General features: G+C 39.9%; 1 protein-coding gene across 1 annotated transcript in view; it reads left to right on the plus strand.

The window, feature by feature from the left end:
- Positions 1-27,500, plus strand: part of LOC122788681 (broad substrate specificity ATP-binding cassette transporter ABCG2-like) — a 512,925-nt gene that overhangs the window by 233,701 nt on the left and 251,724 nt on the right. The window contains exon 6 of the mRNA XM_044055576.1: positions 3,700-3,857. Within this exon, the coding sequence (XP_043911511.1) occupies positions 3,700-3,857 (158 nt within the window). The remainder of the gene's footprint in view (positions 1-3,699; positions 3,858-27,500) is intronic.

A 27,500-nucleotide genomic window follows, 5' to 3' on the forward strand; every position in this document is an offset into this window, starting at 1 on the left:
GTCTGATGGGTTTAGGGGAATTTTAGTAATTCTGACCATGTGCCAAGGTGTAGATAAACTGCTTCAGACATACTAAGAGTGGAGATAAATGTTGATGACCATCAAGAGTGCAGATACAGTGCAAGATTCATGAGCAGTGTACAGTACAATAGTGCCCCTTACCCCTGAGTGATTCAAGGAGACTGCTGCAGAACTGGTAAGAATTTGTACATGGTCTTACACCATTACCCCATCATGTAGCCACAGTAATCCATGCCCACATCACATGTGCAAGTAACCTACCCCACCATTATATGTGTTTCAGAATAATTACAAAAGCAGTATGTGGCGGTTACCTGCTACACCAGGACTGGAACTGCATACTTACAGATGGTGCAGTGCCTCTGACCACACTGATCCCCTTCCCCTTATTTCTGTTACTCAGCTGAGAGCCGAAATCATTGCATACATATATTTATGTTTTCCACAGAAAAATAACTCTTTTTGCCAGTGAAGTTTACTATAGACACACTTGTTACCACAAACATACACATTCTTTCCCCACCCCAGTTACATGGCCAATCTCCCACCAGTGAGAGATCTCATAACAATAGAACCTCTCATTAGCATAACATGCTAATATTGCTTGCTTTACTATATTTCCTAATGACAGGAAAATTTATATGCATTGTTGTGTGACATGAGAGAGGAGCACAGAACAGCAGGGACATAGCTATGCCTTACCGAGTAACTCTTCCCTGCCATGCTTTATTACACTGTCACTCTCACAATACACAGCAATTCAGCAAGTAGAGTAAATCGCTGTGATACATACACTGTGGCACTGATGTGCAGCTGAAAGATATTGCCATTGTTCTGTGCATCAGTTGACATTTCTGTGATCTACGCCTATGGGTCATGATAATGACATGCAGCATACAAAATGCAGTGTGCAGAATGCACATATGCAGCTGTGTAGTATGTTCATGAACACCCCTGTAAGAAACAATATCTACACAGCACACAAGATGTGTCTCTGTCTCATCCTTTGTGTTTGTCTGTATGTGCATGTGGGAGATACAGAGAGAGTTTGCTGGTTAGGATTAGAATTACAGTTAGGTAAGGGGATAGTTTTAGTGTTGTGTGTTTGAATATTAATGTGTAGTGCCTCTGAGTATCTTGTTTAGTGGTACTGTTAGGGTTGGGTTTGGCTGGGGACGTGGTTAAGGTTAGCACACATGAATAAGGTGGGGCAGATCTCAGTTTTCGATCAGTTGTGTTTAGATAACATGCATTTTAGATAAATTAAGTGGCATTCACACATACATGGGTGTATTATGTTACATCTAAGAAACTTTTTGTCTAATCACACAACATCTAAAAATTTCATCTAAAACACATTTAATACAGAATATATTTAGCCAAACCACATTAATCTAATACTTCATATACAGAGACTAGTACCCCAGAACTGTTTTGCAGGCAGGCGAGCCCCGTTCACCCACTTTACTTAAATACACTAACTGTATAGTCACACAACCACAGAGAAAAGACAAAACACTACACACAGTGAATCACTGGTGATGCACACATTTTGAGTAGTCACTAGTAAGGCACAAATGGTGCACTAAACTAATTTGCCTTGTAATTCCTACCACCCCAACACATTAAACCACTTCAGCATTAATTGTATGTAGCCTACCACACTTTCATATCAACTGTTGTTGTTGTTGTATCTTTCGGCTTTTCCCGGTTAGGGGTCGCCACAGTGGAACTCCGGTCCGCTAATGATTGGCAGTAGATTTTTACGTACCGAGTTGCCAGCTGTGACACACAACCTGCAACGAAGGTACGCCCATTCACGCATGTCTCCACACAGAAGACGCTTTAGCTGAGAATCGAACGGGACGTCTTACTGTGAGGCGACAATGCTACCGCAGCACCACCACCGCAGTTTTTACTTTCATATCGACTGTGATTATACTAAATGTATTTTAGACTAAATGAGTATTAGATCAAATTTTAAGACATTTTCAGTTCATATTAAATGAGTCTTAGATGAAACATCACATACCCATATACAGTACAATACAGTGATATAGTATATATATATATATATATATATATATATATATATATATATATATATATATATATATATATATATATACACATATAGATATATGGGCCTACTTCACATAACCGAACGCTCATATGTTCGAAATTCATATGGCCAAGACCATATGATTGAACATCTGAATGTTCGAAAATGTGAACTAGACGCGTAAAAATAAAAACACACACGTTAAACTGTGTATAGCAGGGGGGCTTCACCCCCCTGCACCCCGCCACACCCCCTATTTAAATATACCAACTCCGAGATCACACTCCAGCGAGAAGAAGGGAAATCTCCCGGTCCGCGCTGTATGTGATTTCCCATTCAGAATGTCGGTCTGCGATCATATGGGTTTCGAAGTTTTGAATTTCGGCATTCTGAAGGGGACCCATGTATATATGTATATAGTAATGTATTTCGGTCGGCTTTTCCCGATTATGGGTAGGCAGTGAATTTTTTACGATGCTGAGTTGCCAGCCCGACGCCCAACCTTCAAAGAAGGCACACCCATTCACGCACGCACGCACCTACCTGCATGTCTTTAAACATCACTCGACCACGGGGAGGACATGCAGACTCCACACAGAAGGCGCTCCAGCCGAGAATCGAACAGGCAAACCTCTTGCTGTGAAGCGACAATTCTAACCGCTGCATCACTATATAATAAATGTAGCTATAAAAAGATGTAGAACATAGATTTAAAGTGCACACACATATCTGTATGTCATCAGTGCAAGAGTGCAGACTGTAAATTGATTTGCTAGCTTTTGAGAATTTGTAGCAATGGGAAATACAGGAGTAGTGATTATGAATTTAACTAATGTTACTGGAATGAATCAGCCATGATGTATTGCTTTAGACATTCAAGAAGGTTCAGTTCTTATGCAGAACTACAGAAAATCATACTTCATATTCCTTTGGATGGTTACCAAATCAAACAGTTTATCAGGTGTTTTTGCACTTTAAGACAATGTTGGGAGTGTGTCTTTCAGTAAAGAATCTAGGAGGATAGATTCCAGATTCACAGAACCATGAGAGGAAGCATGGTGTGCCGTGGTTCGCAGTACAAAAGAGTGACTAGAAACCCATGAGACTGTAGCTGTCTAACCCTTGTACAGTTCAACATTCACTTACTGATTACTGACCACCTGAATCTCTGTGTATTCTTGCCAGATCACATTTGTATTGGAACTGCACATTTTTAGTTAAAGTAAATAGTGTACATTGGAAAAAAAGCTGTGTTTATTAGTAGATGGTAAAGCACTATGCCTTATCAGAAAATATTTGATTATTCACCAAGAGCAGGGGTTCAGAACTGCTGTAACGTACATGCCTCAGGTCCCCAAAAGAGAAAATATGCATGAGGCCACAGTATGTTTCAGAATCTTCCAGTGAAAATTTACTCCTCGGTTTATGGTTTTATGAGTATAAAGTATTTTCAATAATCTTTACCCATTTTAACCCATGTACATTATGAAACTGCTTTTGTGAGTTAAATGAAACGTCAGTAATTTTGGACAAATACATTTATGCCAGTATCTGCTCTTTTATGAAGTTTAGGTCCTAACATTTAATCTATATTTTTTTATTTCTTTGTCTTGTAGGTTGGAACAGAGTTAATACGAGGAGTGTCTGGGGGAGAGAGAAAAAGGACAAACATTGGAATGGAGCTTATTACTGAACCTCCAGTACTTTTCTTAGATGAACCCACAACTGGTTTAGATGCTAGTACAGCCAATGCTGTTCTAATCCTACTCAAAAGGTACATTTTAATTCTTTAATGGTTGTTGTCTTTAACTTTTTTATTGATGTTACCTTTACTGTTTTGTTTTCTGTTCATTTGGCAATACACTTAACTCATTTCTGCCACAACACTGCTGGAAAGTCATTCCCTTTGACACTTAAACTACACTGTGTGAATCCTGATCATGTGATGAAAGGCCATGCTGCCTGCCTCAAGCAAATATAAATATCATCTTATGAGCAACATTTTATGTATTTGTTATAACGTATGTAGACCTGCTTCAATAGTCTGTTTTTCATCACAACCTGAGTATAGAAATAAAAGCAAGAAAAAAATACTGAGTTGAATGTAGAGCTGTCTATAAGTCATTTTACACAGATTAATAGTATGGCTAAAATGCATGCATGTATCATTTAGATTAATGTCGATAATTTAGCAACGCTTTTGCTGAATCCAATTTCAGTGCACACCATACTGCAGCTCATTGAAATCTTGTGATACTTTCTTTAGGAATTTGTATCCCGTACTCTTATATCATTTTGCATAACATATTCAAAGGTTTCTTGAAAAGAAAAACACACAGAATTAGATTACTGATAGTGCCAAGTATTGACATGGCCATATCTCTGAAACCATTTGAAGTAATTTAGCAGATTTCTCAGAGTAATGACATGCTCTTCAGTTACAGAATTTACGTAGATGGTGATTCATCCAATATGCTTTTTTACATATGAATCTAACTTTTTGGCAGGGCAATCATTATTTCAGTGAAAAAAAATGCTTTAATCTGCAGAAAAGAAAAACACACACACACATATATATATATATATATATATATATATATATATATATATATAATTATATAATGTATACACACACACACACACACACACTATACATACATGTACTTGTATATATGTATATGTGTGTGTATATGTATATATACATGTGTATGTGTATATACATATATATATATATATATATATATATATATATATATATATATATATATATATATAAAATATTATTTTTACTTGGGGTACAGTAACACCTCAGTAATGATATGTTCTGGACCAGTGCTGTATTTTTTTATTTTGAGTAGAAGCCGTCTAATCCCCTCTGTGAAAAGTGAGTATAATGAAAATTATACAGTCAATACTATTTAGTACTCAAAAAAATGTGCACATTGATTGGACCAACCAATCAGCATACATAGTGTACGTTGACTGTTCTCAAAAGGAACAAGTCTGATCAAGGTGGAGAGCATGATCTTCTCTTGGGGCAGCAGAAGTTGCCATATCTAAATTTTCACAAATCAGCAAAAACAAGTTGTACCTCGGACAGCTGTAACTATTAAAACAAAAAGTCTCAGCAGCCTTGTTCTTCCTTGTCCTTGTGTCCATAAACTGCTTATCTCCTTAAACTGGAAAAAGCAAACTCATGTCTAAGCACCTGTAACTATTAAAATAAATACCTATAACTGCCATATCTTTTTCTCAGGCTGTAATTGTGAGGAAAATTCAGTAGGGGTGAAAGTTTATCTTGCTAACATTCACCCACCACAAAAAAAAAAAAAAAAAAAAAAAAAAAAATGAAATGAAAAATGTGAGTAAATAAATTAAAATGACAAAATTAAAAAAAACTCATAGCCATGACATGCGGAGTCGACAAACATCCTCATGTAAACAGTGGGAACCATGTGGGCTCCTTGGTCTCCATTAAAAAAATAAAGTAAAATCAGAGCATATAATTACAAAACAATAATGGAATGACTTGCTAAACGCCAATCAAGGGAATCATTTTTTAATGTGATTCCCACTAGAGTTTAACAAGCTATTGTTTTTATTTATATACAGTTCATATGTCATCAGGGTGCAAACAGGACCCCTATGCAGTACATGCTTTAGACATATTTTTCTTAGGCAGATCGGTGTAAGAACAATAAAGTTACTTTAAACAACAATACTGTTTAGAAAATATAAGGATTTATTTATTTATTAATTTATTTGACATTTGCTAACCTGATGAGTCTAACTGGGCATCAGCCCCTTTTCAGCGGGGACCCAAGGAGAAAAGCTCCATGTAGTACATGGCACAAAAATATTCAAGTGGCAGAGTAAACCAAAAACATTTAGATTTAACAGTAAATGTTAACATATAGAGTGAACAATATGATAAGATAGTCAGAGAAAAAACATGCTAGAACATGCACAATGTCATAAAACATATTACAGTTCAAAAGTTCCATACAGTAGTAAGAAACTGAAACTGGTCACACACAGGCAAAAAACCTGTCAACAGATAAATTATAAAAGTACACTATGAACAGTAGATTAGAGTGACATAGTTGCTATGAGAGAATTAGTGGAGTACAAGAGGAGGGGATGATGGAGTTAAGTAGGGTGACTGCATAAGCATGACCAAGATTTACGAAGAGTATCTTTTAGGACTATTTTAAAAGAGTTGGGGGTTTGGGATAGATCTAACACTAGGTGGTAGTTTTGCCACTGAGTAGCTGTAGTTTGCCAATATTGTTGTTGGGCACACCTAACTGCAGAAGATGCTGTTGAGAGCTATAGAGGGCACGGTTGAAAGTGTAGGGATGGATGAGGGAAGAGGGAGAGGGGCAAGAGAAGGGTTCATGTAAGACAGAATGAGCCATGAGAAGCTGTGATAGTAGGATTTGATGATGAAATTCCAGCCACTGTAGGCTTTTCAAGGCTTGGCAGTGGTGAGACTGGTAGGGGTGGTTTGTGGCAAATCTAGCAGTTTTGTTATAGGTGAGTTCCAGTTTAGTTAGAAGGTCGAATTTGAGGTGTGTAAGAATAGGGGCACCAGAGAGTAGGGTGGGAAGTAGGAAAGCTTGTGCAAGGGAGAGACTAGAAGCATTTGCAGGAAGTTTTATGCCTGTATAGCAGGCCTAACTTTTGAGGAGTCATTTTAATATACTGTTGAGTATGGAGATCAAACTTTACCTGGTCATCTATAATAACACCTAGAAGCTTTGTATGGGGTTCAACAGATATAATATTGTTTAGGAAGGAGACAGTAAAGATAGCTTTATGATGTTGGAGACATTTAGGGAGGAATAGGAGAAGTTTAGTTTTCTTAGGGTTAAGTAGAAGTTGGGTGGAAGTTGGCCATTTTTCGATTGAGAGCAGAGACTCTTGGGTGAGGGTGTGAAGATGAGAGATATTGTCGGAGCAGGAGATGATAGTGGAATCATCTGCATATTGTATAACTGAAGAGAGTGGGGAGGAAGGGTGGAGGTTATTAATGAAGATATTAAATAGAGGTCCAAGGATGGAGCCTTGGATACCCCTGTTTGTACAGGTAAAAAAATAGAGAAGTTAGATTGCCATTTAAATCCTTGGAATCTATTGAAGAGGTAGCTAGAGAACCAAGAAAGTACAGAGTTAGAGACGTTAAAGGTAGTTAGTTTTGATAGAAGTAGTCGGTGGGAGACAGTGTCAAAGGCTTTGGAGAGATCCAGAAACAGACAGGAGACTAACATTGTTGCCTCGAGAGTTAGTGATACACTTTTTGAAGGATGTCAGAGCAGTAGCTGTACTGTGTTTTGGCCAAAAACCATGCTGTGTAGGAGTAAGGAGATTTTCTAGCAGAAGGTAATTAAGGAGCTGCTTATGAATGCATTTTCTAGAATTTTTGACAGGGGAGATAGAATGGCAATTGGCCTGAAATTTGAGGGTTCAGTTGTGATCCCACCTTTGTGTAAGGGTATGACATAACATTTCTTCCAGATGTCAGATACAGTATTTTCTTTGATGGATCTATTTACTAATTTGGGGAATGGGGTAAGATATAGAATTAGCAGTAATTTTTAGGAATTGAGGAAGAAGGTTGTCGATTGATAGAGAACATGTTTTTAGTTTTCTAAGAAGTGATTTGATATAGGTTGTAGGGACAGGTTTGAAAGAGGTAGTTGAGGAAGATGGAGGGGAGGAGGGGTAGTTAATGGGGTCATTTTTTTTTTGGTTAGATTATGGGTAGATTCAATGAAGAAGGAATTTAGAAAGGTAGCAGTATCAGTAGGAGAGCTACTGGGGCATCCAGTATGTAGAAGTTTATTAACAGATTGCCAGAACTTTTGGGGGTTAGAGTGGGGATTGGTTAGAGGTTGTTGAAAAAAGTTTTGTTTGTTGAGAGTGACCTTTTTTTGGTTAGATTGTGGAGCTCTCTATAGTTCTGAAGATCAGTGGAAAGATTTGGATTTTTTTTCCATTTTTTCCACACATTATCTCTTATTCATAAGTGCTTGAGTGCCTCTTTTTAACCAGGGAGTGAAATAACTTTTGATTCTTATTTTCCTGATGGGGCCAGGGAGTTAAGTGTGTCTAGAAAGATATTGTTGAAGTTTATGACTGCACCCTCCAGGGGGAAGTTACAGAGGACGGACCAATTGGTAGAGGAGAGCAAGTGGTTGAAGGTGTCTGGGTTAAAATTAGAGAGTTTATGGCAGTCCTTGTACTTCTGGAGTTTTTGAAGTTGGGGAGAGTGTCTAAGTAAGAAGGTGGGATGGTGGTCACTTAGAATATTAGGTAGGGTAGAGTGATTGTGAAAGAAGTCAGGATCGGAGGTGAGGACACAGTCTAGAATGGAGCCAGAGTTGGAGTGTTTATTTGGAAGAGTAGGGATGAAGATTAGCTCTGAGAAACCATAGAGATTAATAGAGGTGTTAGGGGAATCAGTGTTGAGGACATTCCAGTCGATGTTAACATTGCCTAAGATTACTGTTTCATAAGAGATAGACTGAAAGATCCAGGAGAGAAAGAAATCCAGAATAGGGATGTTCTTACCCAGGGGGGGGGTGTAAATAGAAGCAATAGCTAGTTTCTTGTGATTGTTTAGTTTACAGTTAACAATGAGTACTTCAGCAGTGTGGACGTTTGGAGGAGAGACTGATAGAGGGTAGAAGGAGAGCTGATTAGAGTAGAGAACAGCAACACCTCCACCTTTTTTTTTTCCTAGTCTATCTTGCCAGAAGATGTTATAGCTTGGGGGAAGAAATTTTAATTCAGCTATGAGAGGCTTAAGCCAGGTTTCAGAGAGGGTGAGAATATCAGGGGGGTTCAGGAGATCCAGGCATGAAAAGGCAAGATTTTATTCATGATACTTTGAATGTTCATAGATAGAATAGATAGTTTTTTTTTATTTTCTTAAAATGTCATTGCATAATAGCAATAACTCATGACTGAATGTGGGTAATGCTAGATTTACCCAGAGTTTGGCTGTTTAATCACCTGGGTTTTACCATCATGATCAAACCACACCAACCATGGGTAAATCCAGCACAGCCCACATTCAGTCATTGGTTATTTTTAAAATGTCATTGTGACAAGGAAAGGCCTATGACCTCCTGCACTTTGTGCTTATGTATAAAAGACCATATCTTGGACCCCTTTGGAAATTTCATTATGAAATTTTCAGATAATGACATTGCACAGTAAGGTACAAAATATTTATGACTTGCCATTTTCTGCTTATGTATTTCATTTGGGCGGTGCAGTGGTGCAACAGTTAACATTGTTACCTCACAGCAAGAGGTTCTCTGGTTAGATGCTCGGCTGGGGTGCCTACTGTGCAGAGTCTGCATGTCCTCCCTGTATTTGCGTGGGTTTCCTCCAGGTACTCCGGTTTTCTCCCACAATCCAAAGACATGCGTCTGGAGCATTTCTCCCTGGGCCTTCGCTGAACAGCACCATATCCAAAATATCGTCTTGTAACGCTTCTTTTTCTTGAGTGTACACTCATAGTTTCTGAACATTTGGTTTCTCCCATCTACTTCTCCCATTTTGGGCATCATTCTAGCTTAAGCTTCCAACTACCATTGTGCCTTGTACCTTGTACCTCATAATGTTGTTTAGCGCATGTGTTTGATGGAGAATTTGCCTACCTTTAATTGGAATAGCCATAATTTATGTAAGGAAACTCTGTGGCTGTATACTGCATCTAAATGGGTGTGATATAGTGAGAAAACTGTTTGGTCCACATGATCAACTGAGTATTTGGTGGAAATTCTCCAGGAGATGTTAAATAAAAAATTCTTTCTCCTCGATGAAGAATTTTATTCCTGAAGAAAAGGAGCAGAAATCGGGGTATCATTTGTTCCCAAGTTACACAAACATTTTCATGCATATTTTGAAATTAGAATATATGTCTGACAATAGGTACTTCATTGATCATGTCACACTGTATGCATGTTTTGTTGATGATTTTCCATTTGTCTGTAAAAGTAATGTGAAAGCCTTCAGTCATTTTTAAACAAGAAACATCTTTATTGAATCATCACTTATGTCACAGGCAAGCATACATTTATATACATGAAAACAAACCATACTATCATATTTTCAGTTACAAAAATTATGCATCACATATAAGCTGGAAGTCCAAAGGAATTCTTGGCCTATTCCCATTCTACTTCCTCTCCAATTATTTTCTCCCAATACCTTTGTTCCTGTGTCAGTTTTCCCCAGTAATTGCTTATCCAGTCTCTCTTCCCAATCCTTTCTAACTAACTTCCTCAGATTGATTCCTATTGTTGTCATGCAATGTTTTATATTCCCTACTTATTATCCCTTTTTTAACAGCAGCTGCTCTTCTAGATTCCACTAGAAACTATACCAGTGCTGGCCTTTCACTTAGGATCCCCCTATTTCTTTCTCTTTGCCTACACTCTGATATTAACCTTTGATAGTGAAGGCAATCTGTAGCTTGCAGTCCAAAGGAATTCTTGGCCTATTCCCATTCTACTTCCTCTCCAATTATTTTCTCCCAATACCTTTGTTCCTTTGTCAGTTTTCCCCAGTAAATTGCATCCCCTTCTTACTTATTGTCTGTACCACTAATTGCAGTCATCCCTATTTGGAGAATCACCTTTCTTCATTCCTGTGCTGGCTTAGTTCTTAGAATACTTTCGGCTACTTTATGAATATAGTATTCTGTATGGTTATTGTTATTCTAATTAAGGATCTGCATCAAAAGTCCCAGTCTATGTTTATTTTCTCATTTTTTGTATTATCTTTTGTTTAGTCTCGTCCCACATATCCTTAGCTGTCATAACAGAAGCCTTTTTAACCCATACTCCTAAGTGTTTCATTTTATCCTGTTCGCATAAGTATGGGAATTACTGAACCAATTTGTGTGTGAGTATATAGTTTACAGCTATTGCCTTTGTTGTAACTTCATTACTTTTGTATCCAAATAAGACTTGAAACTGCCTTAGAATGTTCCAAAACATTGAAATGTTCTTTTCTGTTTTTATCAGGTACAAAATAATATCATCTGCAAATAAAGCCAGCTTTTCTTGATTATCATACCAATTATATCCATGGATCTGTAAGTCCATAATTTTCTTTGCCAGTGGTTCTAAATATAACACAAATAACAAAGGGGAAATAGGACATCCATGCCTAGTTCCCCTGCTCAAGTAGAAGTTATCAGAGAGGAATCTCCCACTTCAGTTTTCACCTCTGATCCCCCTATATCCTCTTAATTAACCCATTATTTTGTCAGGGAATGCTAATGCTTCTGTTGCCATACTCATAAAATCCCATTTTACGCTGTCAAGTACTTTCTGTGCATCAATACCCACCAACAGTGATATTTTCTCATGTTTTGCTTTCTTCTGCATCGTCGTCGTTCTATTAATGTAATCAAATGTTTGCCTCCCCTCCACGAAACCAAACTGATTCATATCTATCAACTTTGGCATCACCTTTGCTACTTTGCCATTGTTTTAGCCCTCATAGACATAGTCACTTTATAATCTTTATTTAAAATCAAAATGGGCTTGTAGGTAGCTGGATTTGCTGGGTCTTTACCATCTTTAGGTATTATAGCCACCACAGCTTTCTTCCAGGATATTGGTGCTTCTCCTCCTTTTAAAATACAGCTAAGCAAAATAATCCAGATCTTTATCACTTTCTTCCTTTCTAGTTTTCAGACTCCCACAGGAATGCCATCTATTCCTGGAGACCTTCCTGTAGATTGGTTATACATCACCATTGGTTATACATCACCATTTTTATTTCATCTCTTCCTATCCCAACTGTTAGTAATTGTGGCTCATCTACCTCTAACCTTAGCATATTTAATTTTTCCATTATCATTTCCATTTGTACTTTATTTTATCTTGATTTCCACATTTCTCTGTTTTATACAGGTATTTCATAAAATGTCTGAAATACCTCTGTTACCTCTACAGGATCCCTGGTTATGTTCCTTGTTATAGACTCTCTAAACTTGGCAGCAGCACTTTCTCCTTTCTGTTGCCTGAACCATTGTGCTAAAAGCTTTTCTGCTCTGGTGTTACTATCAAAAAACATTTGCTTAACAGCAATCTGTCTAAAGTCATGCATATTACTGATGCAGTCCCTTATTTTCTCTTTAGCACTCTGCAGTTGGGCCTCTTCTTATTCTGTGAGATTTCCTCTATTCTGCAATGCTTTAACCTTTGTCTGTCCATCTAAATAATTCTTGTTACTTCTTAACCATATCAATGTATAGCATTTCTGGAAGAAAACACAATAAATGTGTCACATTTTCCTCTGTGGTTAACCCTGCCAGGGTTGTGCTTCACTGTTCTTACAACTGGTTCTAGACAGTGCCCCCATGGCAGTAGACTTTACTGAATGCACAAATAAATTTTAGTGATATCTTCCAGTGTTACTAACACATGAGCTTTCACACCTCATAGTTATTTATGCCAGATGAGGACTGTTTTATTTGCATAGAATGTTTAAACCCAAAACTGCTTTTCTGCAGATGTGACTCATCTATAGATGTCTGTCCTTCTGGTTGTATATACTGTGGAAACACTTTGGGGAGCAAATGTATGACTTCTTTATCTGAAGGATGATTGCACGAAATGCTAATTATTCCTGAAATGGAGGAATGCCAGTATATGCAGGAAATGATCATACACATATGACATCCGTGGATTTAGTGGAGCAGTTGTATAGAAATTGTGACTTAATTATTTTTGTTAAAAAGTAGGAAGCAGTGGCTTCGTGGTTATGTGGAATACATTTTCTGTGCTCAGCATCTGTGCTGCATATCTCTTCTGCCTCTGCATAAACCCCCTTTTCCCCACTTCGTACATGGGATTGGAGTGTCACATCAACAGTAAGCATCACCTAGATTCAGTGTTCTCACCACCAGTGTCACATCAGAGCAAATAGTTGACATGAGCCCTTGGCTGCCATCAGAATATAACTGGAAAAATTCCACTGGTAAAGTAGAATTTAACAGTTCAGTGTTAACACAATGGTTACTGATGAATGTGAAGAGCTATGCTTAGTTGTCAGACTTACACTAACTAATGTTCTGTGTGACCTGCCTGTTGTCATGTGATGAGACAGCCCTGTGCATGGGAAATGGCAGTATAGCACAGTTGTATTCACTTTTAAATCTCCCATCCCCTTAGCATGTCTTTCATAGTCTGTTGTTTTGCTATTACTATTTCTTCTAACAAGTGGGGTGATACATGAGAAGACCTACGCAGACTATCAGAAGCTTAGCTATGGTTGGATGGAGGGGCAGCTGCACCAGGTACAAGGTGTTAGGGGCCAACTGGCTGGTGGTGCAGTACTGATCTTCGCTTATCTACTGGCATTTCTGAAAGAAATTAATTTTGATACTACTAAACTACTTTTCTAGTCAGGACTGAAATGCTTGCATCAGTACATCATATGGTTTATATTGTAGCAAGCTGCTTGCTACTAATTTAGCAGTAGTTTTGCTACAGTTTTTTTAAATGTTTAAATGTTGAAGACTATTTTGTTTGTGTTTCTCTTGCACTACTTGCACTTATGGAGCAGAGTAAGCACAGAGGGCCTGGCACTCCTTAGCAAAGAGGTGAGGAGTACCAGATTGGAGGAAACATTGGATCTTTTTTTTTGCTCCTCAACTTAGAGTTGAGGGGAACCAGACTGAGGAGTGGCATTGGTTGCCAGGTGAGCCAACTATGGCTCCGCAACTTGTATGTGGTAATTCTACTATGTGCAGGTGCCTGAGACCACCATCCTATTCAGAACATGAGTAATCAATCAATATCAAATGATGCATCCAGTGACTCACTAGATCTACCTTCAAAGGTGCTACTGTCTGCAGGTATCTACTGCAGAGCAGTGGGTGCAGTATTTTTTTTTCTGAAACCTTTTACCTTTTTAGCTGTTCGTATACATATGTGGAGTTTTAAATACTAAAGTATTATAACAGTAATGCAAGGGGAAAAATAAAAAAAAAAAATATTACCTCCCAGAAACACCAGTTTATTTTTTGGTAACTGTTAGTGAATTCTAAAACAAACTCCAATAGTATGCGGCAGATGATACAACAAGGAAATTGCATTTCTACTCTACTATACAACCAAAGGCACACATTATTGCTTTTAGTTCTCCCACTAGCAAAATTGTAAGTTTGGCGTTTTATACAGTAAAAATTGTTTTGTCAGAAAGAACCCTGTTTCTCACATTTAAACATTGGATTCCCACTGTGGGTAGCAAAAATGTTTGATCTGCCACAAGAGTCTATTCAGCATAATTATGATAGCCCCCCTTCCCCACAACATGCTCTCAGTTGTAAAAAAATCATGGACTGTTTTAACACTGATAGAAAAGACAATTTTTTTATTCATGAAGCAGTTATACACAGCCAGTACTTACCTGTTATGAGCAAATGTGGCTTAAGATGCTACAAAGCGTTCAATTTACAAGTAGGAAATGAAGAAACATTTACTCTAAGCTAATGGCACAAGCTACTCTACCTTTACAGTAAGCTAAAGTTATCTACAGTGAGATGACCCTAGTAATGGTTTAACACATATCAAAGACTTATGTCTTATCAGTAAATTTCTGTAAAGGAGTGCTATAATCCAGAAAACTGTTTTACATATGACTTGTCATGAGCTTTCTATTGCTAAGCAGATGGAATCCATGATTTCTGTTTGATCTTACTTGTCATGTGTCTGTGCTAAGTAAAATTCAGGTGAAAAATGTACTCCTTTTTCAGCAAGTGCTTATATTTCCTTATCAGCATAGAATTGCATTCTTTTAACAGAGTTTGGTCTTGTCAACAGAAAATATTGTCTAACAAAATACATTTTGATACATCCCAATGATTCTGCAAAACTGCAATATTTCTGTTTGATAAAATACCATAGAAAAATCAATTTAAAGAGGCAGGAACACTTTACAAGACCACAAAGAAATAACATATTCATCACATCTAACAGTTTCATGGTACTTATACTGTTGAGGAAACAGAAACCCAGCCTTGTCAGCTCCATGATACCAATGCAGTTGGACCACACACACACACACACACACACACACACTTACATATGCATCAACATCATCATCAAAAGAGATAGAGGTGGAAAAGGATTAAGCACCAGCCCCCATCCCAGCAGGGATGGGTACACTACATGGCAGCAAAGTTGAAGCTGTGTAATCTAGTACAAAACCCTGGACCTTGAAGAGCACACAGTAACACTGTGGTATCAGACATAATAGACATAATGCACAAAGTGTTAAAGTTAATGCATGGTCAGGCAACAGCAGGGAAGATGGAGTGAGTCACAGTCATGTACACAATGACACATGGCTGTCAGCACACACTTGGTGGGGAGGGTGCATGTTGCAGGAGGTGGAAACAAGTATCTCAAGATTTCAGAAATTTCAGGTGTTCTGTATCAGGGATTAGTTCTTCCATGATGTGGATAGGGTGCCATTATGTAAATGTGATCTTGGATCACTGTCCTGGGATGGTGCAGAAGGACATAGCCCCCCCCCCCCCGTAGCAGACATGGGATGCTACTGCAAGGCCATTACCTCAACTGAGACCACTAGGGAGGTGCTGTGCCAGTGGTGGCTGGAAAATATGACCACCCACAACAAGGGGTGTAGACGATCATATACAGCCTCACATAGGTGATTGCTAAGTGGAATTCAGCCTTATCCCCCCATACACACATGTGACCATCCCAGGGGCTACTCTGATATAGGACAACACTGCCAGTCTGTGCAGTAATGGTAACCCTCTGCATGGAGCTGAACATGGAAGCAATGTATACTGCCATAGACCCAATAATACCAATCATTACAGTGTCACTGGACTCATGTCCTGAAAGAGCAGCTGGCAGTGCTGGTTGACAGCCTCACAAATGTCAAACACAGCAGCCAGTTCCGTGATGCAATGGGAAGCTGCAGAATATTCCTGCATGGTAGATAGCACATCTGCTGCTTGATTCAAAATGCTGCCTACTTGTGGAGGCCATCTGCTACACATGATGGCATTGGGCACCCCTGCAATTTGTTCTACAGTGGGTACACCTGCATCAGATGCAGTAGGCTCATCTGCTGCTACAGCCAGAGGTTCCTCATCACCGCTTCTCACAGCCATGGGAACCCTCTCCCACTTAGGATGTAGAGTGGAAACAGTGCTGTTGTATCAATTGAGTATGACCTAGGTATGTGTAGCTCATCATTGTCATCATAAGCTCCTGCACATGTGTCAGCATCAGCCTTTTGTCCTGCTCAAGCCTCTAAAGGGTTCACTGTAGCAGTGGTCTGCCCTGTGAATACACAACAAAAGACAAACCAGAATAAGAATTAATTTTGATAATACTACTGAGACCTTGAGTCATGCATGCTGTGTGTGACCATGCAGTCCTGTTCTAGCACTGTGACTGTCCTAATGTGTCTGTGTACCTGATGTCCCCATGACAGAACACAAGCAGTGTATGGTGTGGTCAGCTTAACTGTCTGTGTCTACAGTGGTGCTGTTCATTAATCTGCTTTAATGTTACTGACCTGGTGTGTCATTCATCAAGATGTTTGTGGGGTTGTTCCATCATTATGCCAATGTTCATTCCACTAAGGGTGATTGCAGTACTGCTGCACCCCTGCAGGGATACCAAAAGCTCCTCAAGCTCTGTTAGCCTGCTGTTTTTTTATGACCTCTCTCTTACCATAGAATGTAGTTTTGCCTTGGCCACATATCAAGCTGGTTACATGCTGATGACATTATTGTAGTATATTATTCTACCCACTAACAGCATTGTTGTTACAGCCCATTGTTTGCTATACCTGGTCCCATAAAGACTAGCCAGCACCTCCATTCCTCAGATGTCACTCATAGGTTCTAAGTGTTTGAAGCAGGATGTCATTTTCAGCAAATTTCAGATTGTCCAGAGTCTGCCATCCACCTTGACCTTAAGACATGTAGACATCTGTAAACACAACAGAGCTAATGATATATGTATTGCTGGAACTGGTAAGAAAACACTTACAGACACAGGGGTACCTAGTTGCACCATACTACAAGTGAAGGGACAGCTATGCAGATATGTCATATTTTAATCAGAGAGGCAGGTTGGTGTACCTACCATAATGGCTGGTACTCTTGCCACATATTGGCATACATGGTCTCCCTGTAAGAGCCATCCTCTTTGTTACAACCTACATGTAGGAATATAGGAAGGAAGGAAGGAAGAAATTCCTGGTGCCAACACTAGGGGATATGGGAAAACACAAGTGGCATGCCTTTACATTACTATATTGGTTGGGATATACAGTGTTGTAGCCAACAGGCATACTATCCCAGTGTATGAAGTGACAGGTTGTATAGGAACAAGATGGCCTGATACCATGGACTACTTTCTTGCCAGTACAGTATTTGTAAGCATGATGCATGTAGGTACACATTTTGTTTCTGTTAGTCTTTAGTAAACTTACTAACTAACAAGGGTGCATACCCTTAGGAAGGCAGACACACAATGCTCTGTATGTGTGTAGGAAGCTGTCTTTGTCACTACAGAGCTGCCTGTATGTGCTTAACATGCTACTGTTCCCACAAATATTGCAGCATACTTCTTCAAGAAAAGTTTCAAACTCTGAGCAAGTCAGCAGAGAAAACAGTGGTGCATTTTCTAACTGTGGAAGTTTATACCTGTTTGCACAGCACATATGCAAATGAAGCCAAGTGCGATGAATATATATGAATTGCTTGATTTTGTTGCTTTGCATCAGCTACATAAAGCACATTCTGGTGCTTGGGTTCACTTATCTCTGACATTCCATAGCTTTGCCCTTGTGAAGAGGATCTATGTAAATATTTGCACTGCATTTCTGCACAAATGCAAATTGCATTAGTCAGTATTCAGAAATAAAACAGAAATGAGCTTTCCAAACCACTCTAGTTAAATTTTATTAAAATTGCAGTTTCAACAAACTTTTACTGGAGTGGTTTCGAAAGTTATTTTCTGTTTTGTTTGGTTGTTTTATCATTGAGCAATCCATTTGGCTGCAGTATTCAGAAATCACATTATAACCATGATTCACAGCTACCATTGTACTCACTAGGAACATGCCACCATTTTCTGTGGGTGCTCACTTAACAATGGCTATCTTTGAAAGACCAGCAGACTACATCTGCATGGGGTTTCAAGGAGAGCAAGATAATGCTGTATCTTCTTCACAGCCATTTTAAGGTGTGGCTACTGGCCTCCTTTGATTGACCATTCTGCAAAGCTGATTGCTGGTATGACCTGGATAAGCTTGATCTAACCCATAAGCATATCCAGGACAGGGAAACAGTGCAAGCACTGACAAAAGGATCTGACTGGTGCCTGTTCAATGATCACTGTGTATGAGAGGGTTTGCCATTTTTCTTTAAGTATATGTGGGTAACTGTTTTCCTACTTTCAGATCTTTGTCTCACTCAGCAGATCACAGGTCTGTGGGTTAGTGTGGTGCATCTGTATCAGCTAGAGATGTTGATGGCATGTAGTCCAAATTCCCAGCTACATGTATTGTATTTTCTGCATGGACTTCTTTTATGTTGATGTATGCTGCCCCATGTTAGAGTTACTGTACATTACCAGGTGCGTTTCCAAGTGTACTAGGGCTATATTTCTAGATCGGTATATTAACACATATACAGGAGACCTACACCATCATCTTGTCTGGGAAACACTACTAGAGCATACATAAGGGAATGTCGAATGTCTGAGTTGTTCTCACCTACCCCATGAAGGAGAGACTAGTGGACAGGTAGTGCTAGTTCTACTAACAATAACTGACTGACCTGTGCTTTAAATATGTTCAGTCCACTGGCAGGACAGAACCACTTATGGCAATCTTCTCATTGTATCTCCTCCTTGTAGGTCTGGATGATAGATATGCTCAGCAGGCAGCTTGGCCGTGGCCACCCTTGCTGAGGCTATAACTGAGGAAAATAAGGGTGATGATGCTGGGAGCACTTTGGAAGGTGAGTCTAGGACCCTCACTGCAGGTGGCCTGACTCCATTGCCCAGGGTGGCCAGGCCACAGCTGGAGCAGGTAATGGATGCTACAGTGGAGAGAGTAGTGTGCAGGTACAAGGCCTGGATGGACAGTCTCTTGGAGCAGATTGCTGAGTTGCTCACCTGGATGGCACTGTCCATCTGGCCACCAAGGGAGGGTATGGCCCATACCATCTACCTCTTTGATCCATCATCTGGTGGTGTATCACAGCAATGTGTTTCTTGGCTGGGTGATAGACTGGATGATGCTGCTCATAGTCACCCTAACCCCTGCTTGGTGTGCTGCCTTTCTCTTGGCTGATGCCCCCTGCATTGTGTGCTCACCAATCTTCCTCATCACTAATTGTCTGCCTCTTGTTTGTCTGTTAATCTCATGTCAACCAGTTGTATTGTTTGTACAGTTGTTTGTCTCTGTTGTATGTCTGTCGGCCCCTCTTCCTGTTCTTATTTTCCTTTCATCCTTCCCCCTTTACCTTTCTGTTTAAATAAAGAAGAAAATTATCTCTAATCCCACAGGTAAAGACTTGCCCTGCCTGTCCTCATCATACTTACTTGATGCTCTCCTTCTGTGTGGTTGCTACCTTCCCCATTTACCTACTTCCTTTTATAGCCATTTCCTCCTCTTTCACATGTCTGACAGGTTACCAGGCACCATAGCACTGCATTTGCATATAATGTATTGCTCTATGTCTTTATGTACCATTTTGAGTCATCCTGCTGATAGGTTCATAGGTAGCTGCTAGGCTATCGGCCCAAGGGCTTAAGTAAGCCTAGCCAACAAGGTTCCCTGGCTTACATCACCCAAGAAAGTTAATTTCCTGTGCCCCTGTCGAGCAGAACCACAGAAGTGATCCCCGGGTTGTATTTCCCATTTCCCATCCACTCATCAATATTTTTCTTGAAGAGTGCTAATGAGGAACTTTGCTTGACATAAGTGGGTAGCTTGTTCCAGAGTATAGGAAGATTCTGGGACAGGAATCTATCCCTCCAGCATGTCCTGTTTATTGTGGTGACAAGGTTTAGGTCCCTAGAGCATGTAGCTTGGAGGGATTGGGATTTCTTTAGGTGTAGCATGTTCAACAGTTCTGGGTTTAACATAGCTTTATATGTTAGGAAGAGCTCTTCTTGGAGTAGGTGATATGCTACAAAGTAAAGCTGGAGTGTTTTGAGACGGTCAGTGTAGGGCATCTGTTTGAGGCCAGTAATCCTCTTTGTGAGGTACTTCTGTGGCCTTTCCAGCTGCTGCAGATGTCTTGTGAGGTACATTCTAAAAGGGGCGTTGTATACTCTATAATGGGTCTAATGAGTGCCAAGTAGAGGGGAACAATGACCTCTTTTTTCCTGGATGAGAACCCTTTTGTGATGAGGTGTGCCACATAGAAGGATTTCCTGAATAGCATGGCAATGTGATTATCAAAGGAGAGTCTACTGTCCACCTGGGTCTCAAGGTCTCTTATCACACATTTGGCGTTAAGTACACTGCTGTTTATGTGGTAGCTCATGGGTACAGAGTTTTTACCAAAGGGGATGACAGTGCACTTTTTGGCACTGAGCTTGAGGCCATGCCTCTGACACCAGCCATCTGTCTCAGTGAGACCCTTCTTTAGGATGTCCACATCATTTGGGGACTCGACTATGGCTCCTAGTTTGCAGTCATCTGCGAACTTCGTTAACCAGTGTCCTTCTGTGTTAGCCTGTACTTCAGAGAAGTAGATACTAAACAGGAGAGGTCCCAGGACTGGACCCTGTGGTGCTCCACTTGTCACTGGTTGAAGTCAGATTTGGAGTCTGCAACTTTTTAGTGTGCATTCTGTCAGTGAGCCATTTGGCAACCCATCTTGTGACATAGGGATTTATACCTAGTTTAGTGAGTTTTGCTATAATTCCAGAATAGGGGATGGTATCAAAAGCCTTGGTAAGGTCAAGATAGGCTGTGTGAACCACCTTACCCTCATTTACGGTTTTGGTGACTGCCTCAAAGAATTTGATCAGGTTCAGAAGGCATGATCCGCCTTTCTCAAATCCAAACTGGGTGAGGTCCAGAGTTTGGAGGTTACCAATGTCTTTGTTTATGAGTTCCATGATGATACGTTCCATGGCCTTGCAGACCAGGCTTGTCAGGCTAATAGGGCAATAGTTCCCAGGATCAGTGGTGGCTCCCCCATTGTGGAGTGGGATAACTGTTGCTGTGCACCATTCAGTGGGCACAAAGTCTAACGTGAGACTATGATTGAACATGGTGCTTAGGTGATGAGCCAGTTCATTCTGAAGTTCATGTAAAACGCAGCCTGGGATGTTGTCCAGTCCCATGGATGCTGTGTTTTTGGTTTTAGAGAGTGCACCTTTTACCTGCATAGATGTGATTACAAGGGCTCTGCATTCTTCCTGTATAGATATGGGCCCTTTAGGGGGTGAGAGGGGGGGTAAAGTTAGCATTGAACCTATCTGCCAGGATGTTGGCAATATCAGTTGGTTCTGTAATTTTCGTGCCGTTGTGCTGTAACTCAGAGCAGATCTGGGTGTTGCCATTGATATTCTTGACATAGCTATAGAATACTTTATGGCTGCCCTTAGAATCAGTGGCAATTTTGTTTTTGTATCTAGCTTTAGGGGGATCTTATAAGGGATCTCAGCTTCTTAATGAGGATGACCAGGGAGCTCCTCCACTCATAGGATTTTACTCTCTTTTGCAACAGTTTCTTCCTTCTGTTGTAGAGTTTGCTTATGGCAGGGGACCACCAGATTGCCTTCCTTTTTTTGGAGGATAGCATCTTGGTTCTGTTTGGGATAGCACGATCCATGCACTCGTGTAAGTGCTTTTAGAGTGCATTTGTGTAGGATTCAGCAGTCGTAACTGTATTGTCCATCTGCATGGGTGTCATGAAGTCCGCCACTTCTGTCTTAAGAAGAATGAAGTTAGCTTTGGATAAATTTTTTACCATGGTTTCCTTAATGGTGGGTGGGGGCGGAATGCGGATATCTAGGGTGATTAGCTTATGGTCGGATCTGGCCAATGAGGAGTTGACTTCAGGTGTGGAACCCCATTCACTCATGTTGGTAATGACTATGTCTAGGATATTATTGCCCCTGGTGGGGGTGTGGATAAGTTGATCCAGAGCACTGGAAATTATAAATTCCAGAAAGCGTTGAGCAAAGGAGTTGGTACATCAGTAGTTTTCCCAGTTAATGGTGGGGTAGTTGAAATTGCCCATTATTAGGGTGTTTGGTTGAACCCTAATATTTTCCAGTATGTCAAGAAAAGAGGAGTGGGAATCCTGGATATGGTGGAGGATCTGTAGCAAGCTACAGTTTGGATTGCAGTTTTGCCCAGAGTTAGTTGCACTTGGATAACCTCGGATGCATTATGCTGCGCAACTAGCCTGGAGGTGTGGATATCCTTAATGAATATGGACACACCTCCGCCTTTGGGGTTCTGGTCCAGGTTAGATGGTCGAAAAGTGTGGTATGAGTTATAGCCTGGTAATGCAGGGGTGCTCCCCATAGCCTTGAACCAGGTCTCAGTCACTGCACAGATGTTGATGTTCTCCATTTAAAGGAGTGCCTCAAGTGAGTGCATTTTGAAGTTTAGACTTCTAGCATTGAGTAGGATTACCCTCAGTTTTTGCGTGCCTGTTCCTGTTATGGTGGCAAATTTGTCATTTGAACCTTGCCTAAAAAAAGGCACTATAGGGGTGGGCAGGAGCATTAGCCAGTATCCGGAATCTCAGGGGCGACAGGTGCAGGCCATCTCTGGCAAAGCATCGTGTTCTGTTGACCATGTCGTCCCAGGCAGACAGATAATGGATCCCCTTAGAATGACACCAGAAGCTTAGCCAATTGTTGAAGTCAATCATTTTGTCCTTGTACTGCGGTATAATTCTGGGCAATGGCAGGATGCTACTCAGGGCTGGGGTCATACCTGCCTGGGCTACAAGATTGGAAAGCTCTTCCATGTCTCTTTTCATGTAGTCCAGGGAGGTACGTCTCAGGTTGTTCACACCAACATGGACAATGACAGAGTCATATTTTTACTTGTTGTGGAGTGACCTAAGTGCATGGGTATGTGGCAGATCCTGGCACCTGACAGGCAGGTGACAGTAACCTTCTCCTTGTTTAGCCTGGTGAGTGGGACATCAGTGTGCCTGACTATAGAGTCACCTATGACTAGTGTGTTGGGTACGTTGGTTTGCCTTATGGGCTGAGGTTTATTGGCACACTGAGTCTGTGGGCTATGTGTCATTTGGGTTGTGTTGGGGGCTGGAGGTTGCTTGCGTTTTTGCTTTGGAGGTCTCTATTGCTTGAGCAGATTATTATTGAGAGGCTCTGTGTTTCTATGTGTGGATTTTGGTGGTGTAGGTTTAGTGGGACTATGTGATGAGTGTGGTGTGGTGCAAGTGTTTACCTTCTCCTCTTGAATGTCAAGTTCAGTCTTGGTTGGACAGAGCTTTACCTCCAGTTTGGCTAGATAAGTGCATCTCTCACAGGTTGTGGTGTTGGGCGGTAGGAGGAGAGGGTTGTCTGTGTACATGAGGCAATTGCTACATTGCCTCAAGATGCCCAGATTCGTCAGATAGACAGGAGAGAACACTGGGAGCTGACCCTTGGACATGCTTTAATAAAAAACTACTTTCCTCTAGACAAGTGAGGAAAGTGAGTATAAGAGCTGTTCTTCTCTAAGCAAGTGAGGAAAGTAAATACAAAAACTGTTTTCCTCTAGGTAAAGAGTAAGGTTGAGTGCTGTAGTAATTTGTAGCTTATTTAGAGATAACAACAAGTTCTGAACAAGTGCTGAGCATGAATAAGCAAATTCAAGTGCTAAAACTAAGAATCTGTACCTGGATCTTGTGGTAGGTAGGCTACATAGTGCTTACTACTCTCACTGATAAGCTAGAAGGCTTCCCTGCAACATAGAAAGGCTTGGGGGGCTCAGAAGCTTACAAGCAGTCCTGGATACAGCAAATCTGTATCTGGACTAGACTAGTTACAGGAAAGATGGGAAACGAGCACAAACACGAGCTTTTAAACCAGGAGGTTGAAAGAGATGGAAAAACTGCCCAAATGGCCAATAAACTACAATTTCTGGGCCAGAAACCACTCTTGTGGTAGATAGGCTATCTAGTGCTTACCACTCCCACTGATATGCTAAAAGGCTTCCCTCCAACACAGAAAGGCTTGGGGGCTCAGAAGCTACAAACAGTCCTGGATACAGCAAATCTGTATCTGAACTAGACTAGTTACAGAAAAGATGGGAAACAAGCACAAATGTGGGCTTTTAAACCAGTAAGTTGAAAGAGATGGAAGAACTGCCAGACAGCCAATAAACTACTGCATAGCTTACATATGTTCTGCTTTATTGAGAGACGCAATAATCTGTGAATTCACTTCTTCATTTCCTGCAAGACTCACACTAACAGGTACATATCTGCTCTCTGGAGTATGCCCTGCAATTCTGTGTACATATTTCACTACACAGATATGTCCACTTGTATATTTGCTATGCTGCTCATGTATGCACCCCTGACAACAGCTACCTGCACAGAAGCACTGCCTGTCTCTTTGGGTATGTAATCAGCGTCAGTGTTGCCACACAGTACTGCAGTGCTGCATAAGCATTGTACAGCTGTGCACTGCATCTCTCTGAATCCTGCCTAAGTAACAGCAGTGCATGTCTGACACATTAAACTCAAGCAGCGTAACAAGGCCAGTACTCTACCATACACATGCACATGTGTGCTCACACTTTAGATTTACCTATAGACATAGGCCTTACTATTACGAAAAAAGCACACACACACATGCACACAGGGGATGACTGGCAGTTGTCTGTGTGACTGGAGAGAATTTTACACATGGTAATCTAACTTGTATTTCCTAATGCACTCTATGATTTTGTCTATAAGCACCAGGTCTGCTGATTTTTGATAAAAAAGTACATATTTTCACATAAAAGACTGGTATTAATCTGCTTTGTTTATCTTCTTAGGCAACTGTTATTCCAACAGAACAGTATACCCCCACCAGCTCCTCTCAGAACACAGCCTGCCACTCCCATGTAAAGTTAAAGCGATCACACATCCTTTTACTTTATACCTTATTGTTTCACTGAATCACTGGGGGACTATATACGCCCTCTATTTACAGTATGCTCCCCCAACAACAACAATGTGTATAACCACAATTCTCAAAGCAGTAAATTATATTGCTATTAAATTACATTACAGTACAGACTCTGCTTTCCCCTGTAAGTATTCGACACAACACATATCACTGAAGTTTTACTGCTCAGTAACGCAACACAAAGCCCCCTAATGCATGAGCTCCATCACAAGTCACGTCTGAAGTGAAGTAGTCACTGCTGTATGCAATGCAGCCTTCTCTGTTCAAGTTCTTTACAGAAATGAACAGGAAGCACCTCTACCCTATGAGATTATTTGAATGTAAACAAATGCAGTTTAGGAAACAAAGTAACAAGCTGTGCACTCGCTAATAACCTTTTAGTGTATAGATGTGGAGCAAAGGGATAAGGCATTCACTTTAATGGGAAGTTACTCCCAAAGTATCCTATGGATGAGATTTCTTAATTTTAAAGATTCCTGCCCATTTCAAGATAATAAAGACATGTAAAAATCAAGTTGTTTCAGCACCTTTTGTAGCACTGTGATGTAAACCAGGAGTGTGTTTTTTTTGTAGGTCATCTATTAGAACTTCAACACTGTGTATTGAAGTAATTATTTTACCCCTTTTACAGTCATCAGCTTATTGGGTTATTCATAGTGCACTTCCCACTTTTGTATGTTGGAAGAATTAAAGTAATGGGAATTTTGAAATAAGATGCCATTTACTTTTTATAAAGTGTAATTACAAATGATATCACAAGGAAGCTACAGGATGAGGTAAGAATAACATTGAAGTAGAAGGCTCCAGAGAAGATTAATGGGAATCTTGAAAACACACTGGATAGCTGAGAGATAGTTACTGCTCACTCTGTCATGTTTTATTATGTTTCCTCATGTTATGCATATCAGCACTATTGTATCAGTCATAATTTGTGCAGAATAAGTCTTAAAATAATCATGCTTAATTTTTTTATCGATACTCTCTTTTTGTATTAGTGTTTAGATTATTTAATGCATAAAACAGCCACATGTAATACTGAATTACTGTAATGCTTTTTGGTTCTGGAATATATTTTATATTTTAAAGCACAGTTTGAGATCAACAGGAAGTAGCTTCAAAAGTTGCTGAACACTTTTTCTAAAAAAGTTACTGAATAGTGTTTTTGAATGCCGGTCATACTGCTGAGTAAGAGATTTTAGCACATAAGCACTAAAGGTAATTAGTAAATTCAGAAAAAAAAAAGGAAATGCCATTTTAAGTTTCAGTCATGCGAGTTATCCTTATTTTATAGTGACTGCATTGTTGCTTCATAAAAATAAATCTGCATTGTCTGATGTGTTACCCAATTTAAAGCTCATGTCACGTATTTGAAACTTTTAGTATACAGTTGTTTTCTACTGTACATCTTTCAAATGAAGATATGCCGAATAGCCCATCATGCACTGCACTAATGAAGAAGCACAGAAAGAGGTTCTTGAATTTAGTAAATGTGGCCACAAAAGAACCTACAACATGTACAAGGGCATCACACCCTTTTCACATTGTGTTCTCTGCAGATGTGAAAAGTTTAGTATTCTGTTTGTCAGATATTCTGTGTGCATACAGCTGTGATGTACTAATAGAATAAGGAATAATCAGAGAACAGAGTGTCACATTAATGTGTCCTTGCAGATGATTATCTCTACACTTGAGTGTGGAGCTTGCAACCAGCAAGGAAACTGCAACATAAACAATGCAGACAAAACATCTTAACTGCATACAGCATTCATTGGCCATTGCATGTGCTGTACACAGAGTGCGCAAAATGCAACCAGCTGGTGAGAGTGAATCCACTTTTAGACCATAAAATGTAATAGCTGCTTATTCACGACACATGAACATTAGGTAAACCACAATAATACAGGTATGTAGATAATATTACAGCTGCCAACAAAACATCCCATGCATATTAGATTTTTGTTTGTAGAGGTGATAATAGAATAATTAACATAATTTATTGTCACAGTTAAAAACTTATCTCCGAATGTATTTTACTGGAATAAGCTATGCATAACTGCATAAACAACTTTGTGAGTGGTAGTTCATAAAGACATAAACTTTACAGCATATAGACAATATATACAGTAACTTTTATAAATTAATTTTATTTATTCTGAGGTATATTGCTGAAAGAGACCACTGTGTTAATGCCATCATGTGAAACCTTGATTAGATGGCTG

Source organism: Protopterus annectens, chromosome 14.part0 (assembly GCF_019279795.1).
Source record: "Protopterus annectens isolate FY-2018-M chromosome 14.part0, PAN1.0, whole genome shotgun sequence".
In the NCBI taxonomy this organism is placed as follows: Eukaryota; Metazoa; Chordata; order Ceratodontiformes; family Protopteridae; genus Protopterus; species Protopterus annectens.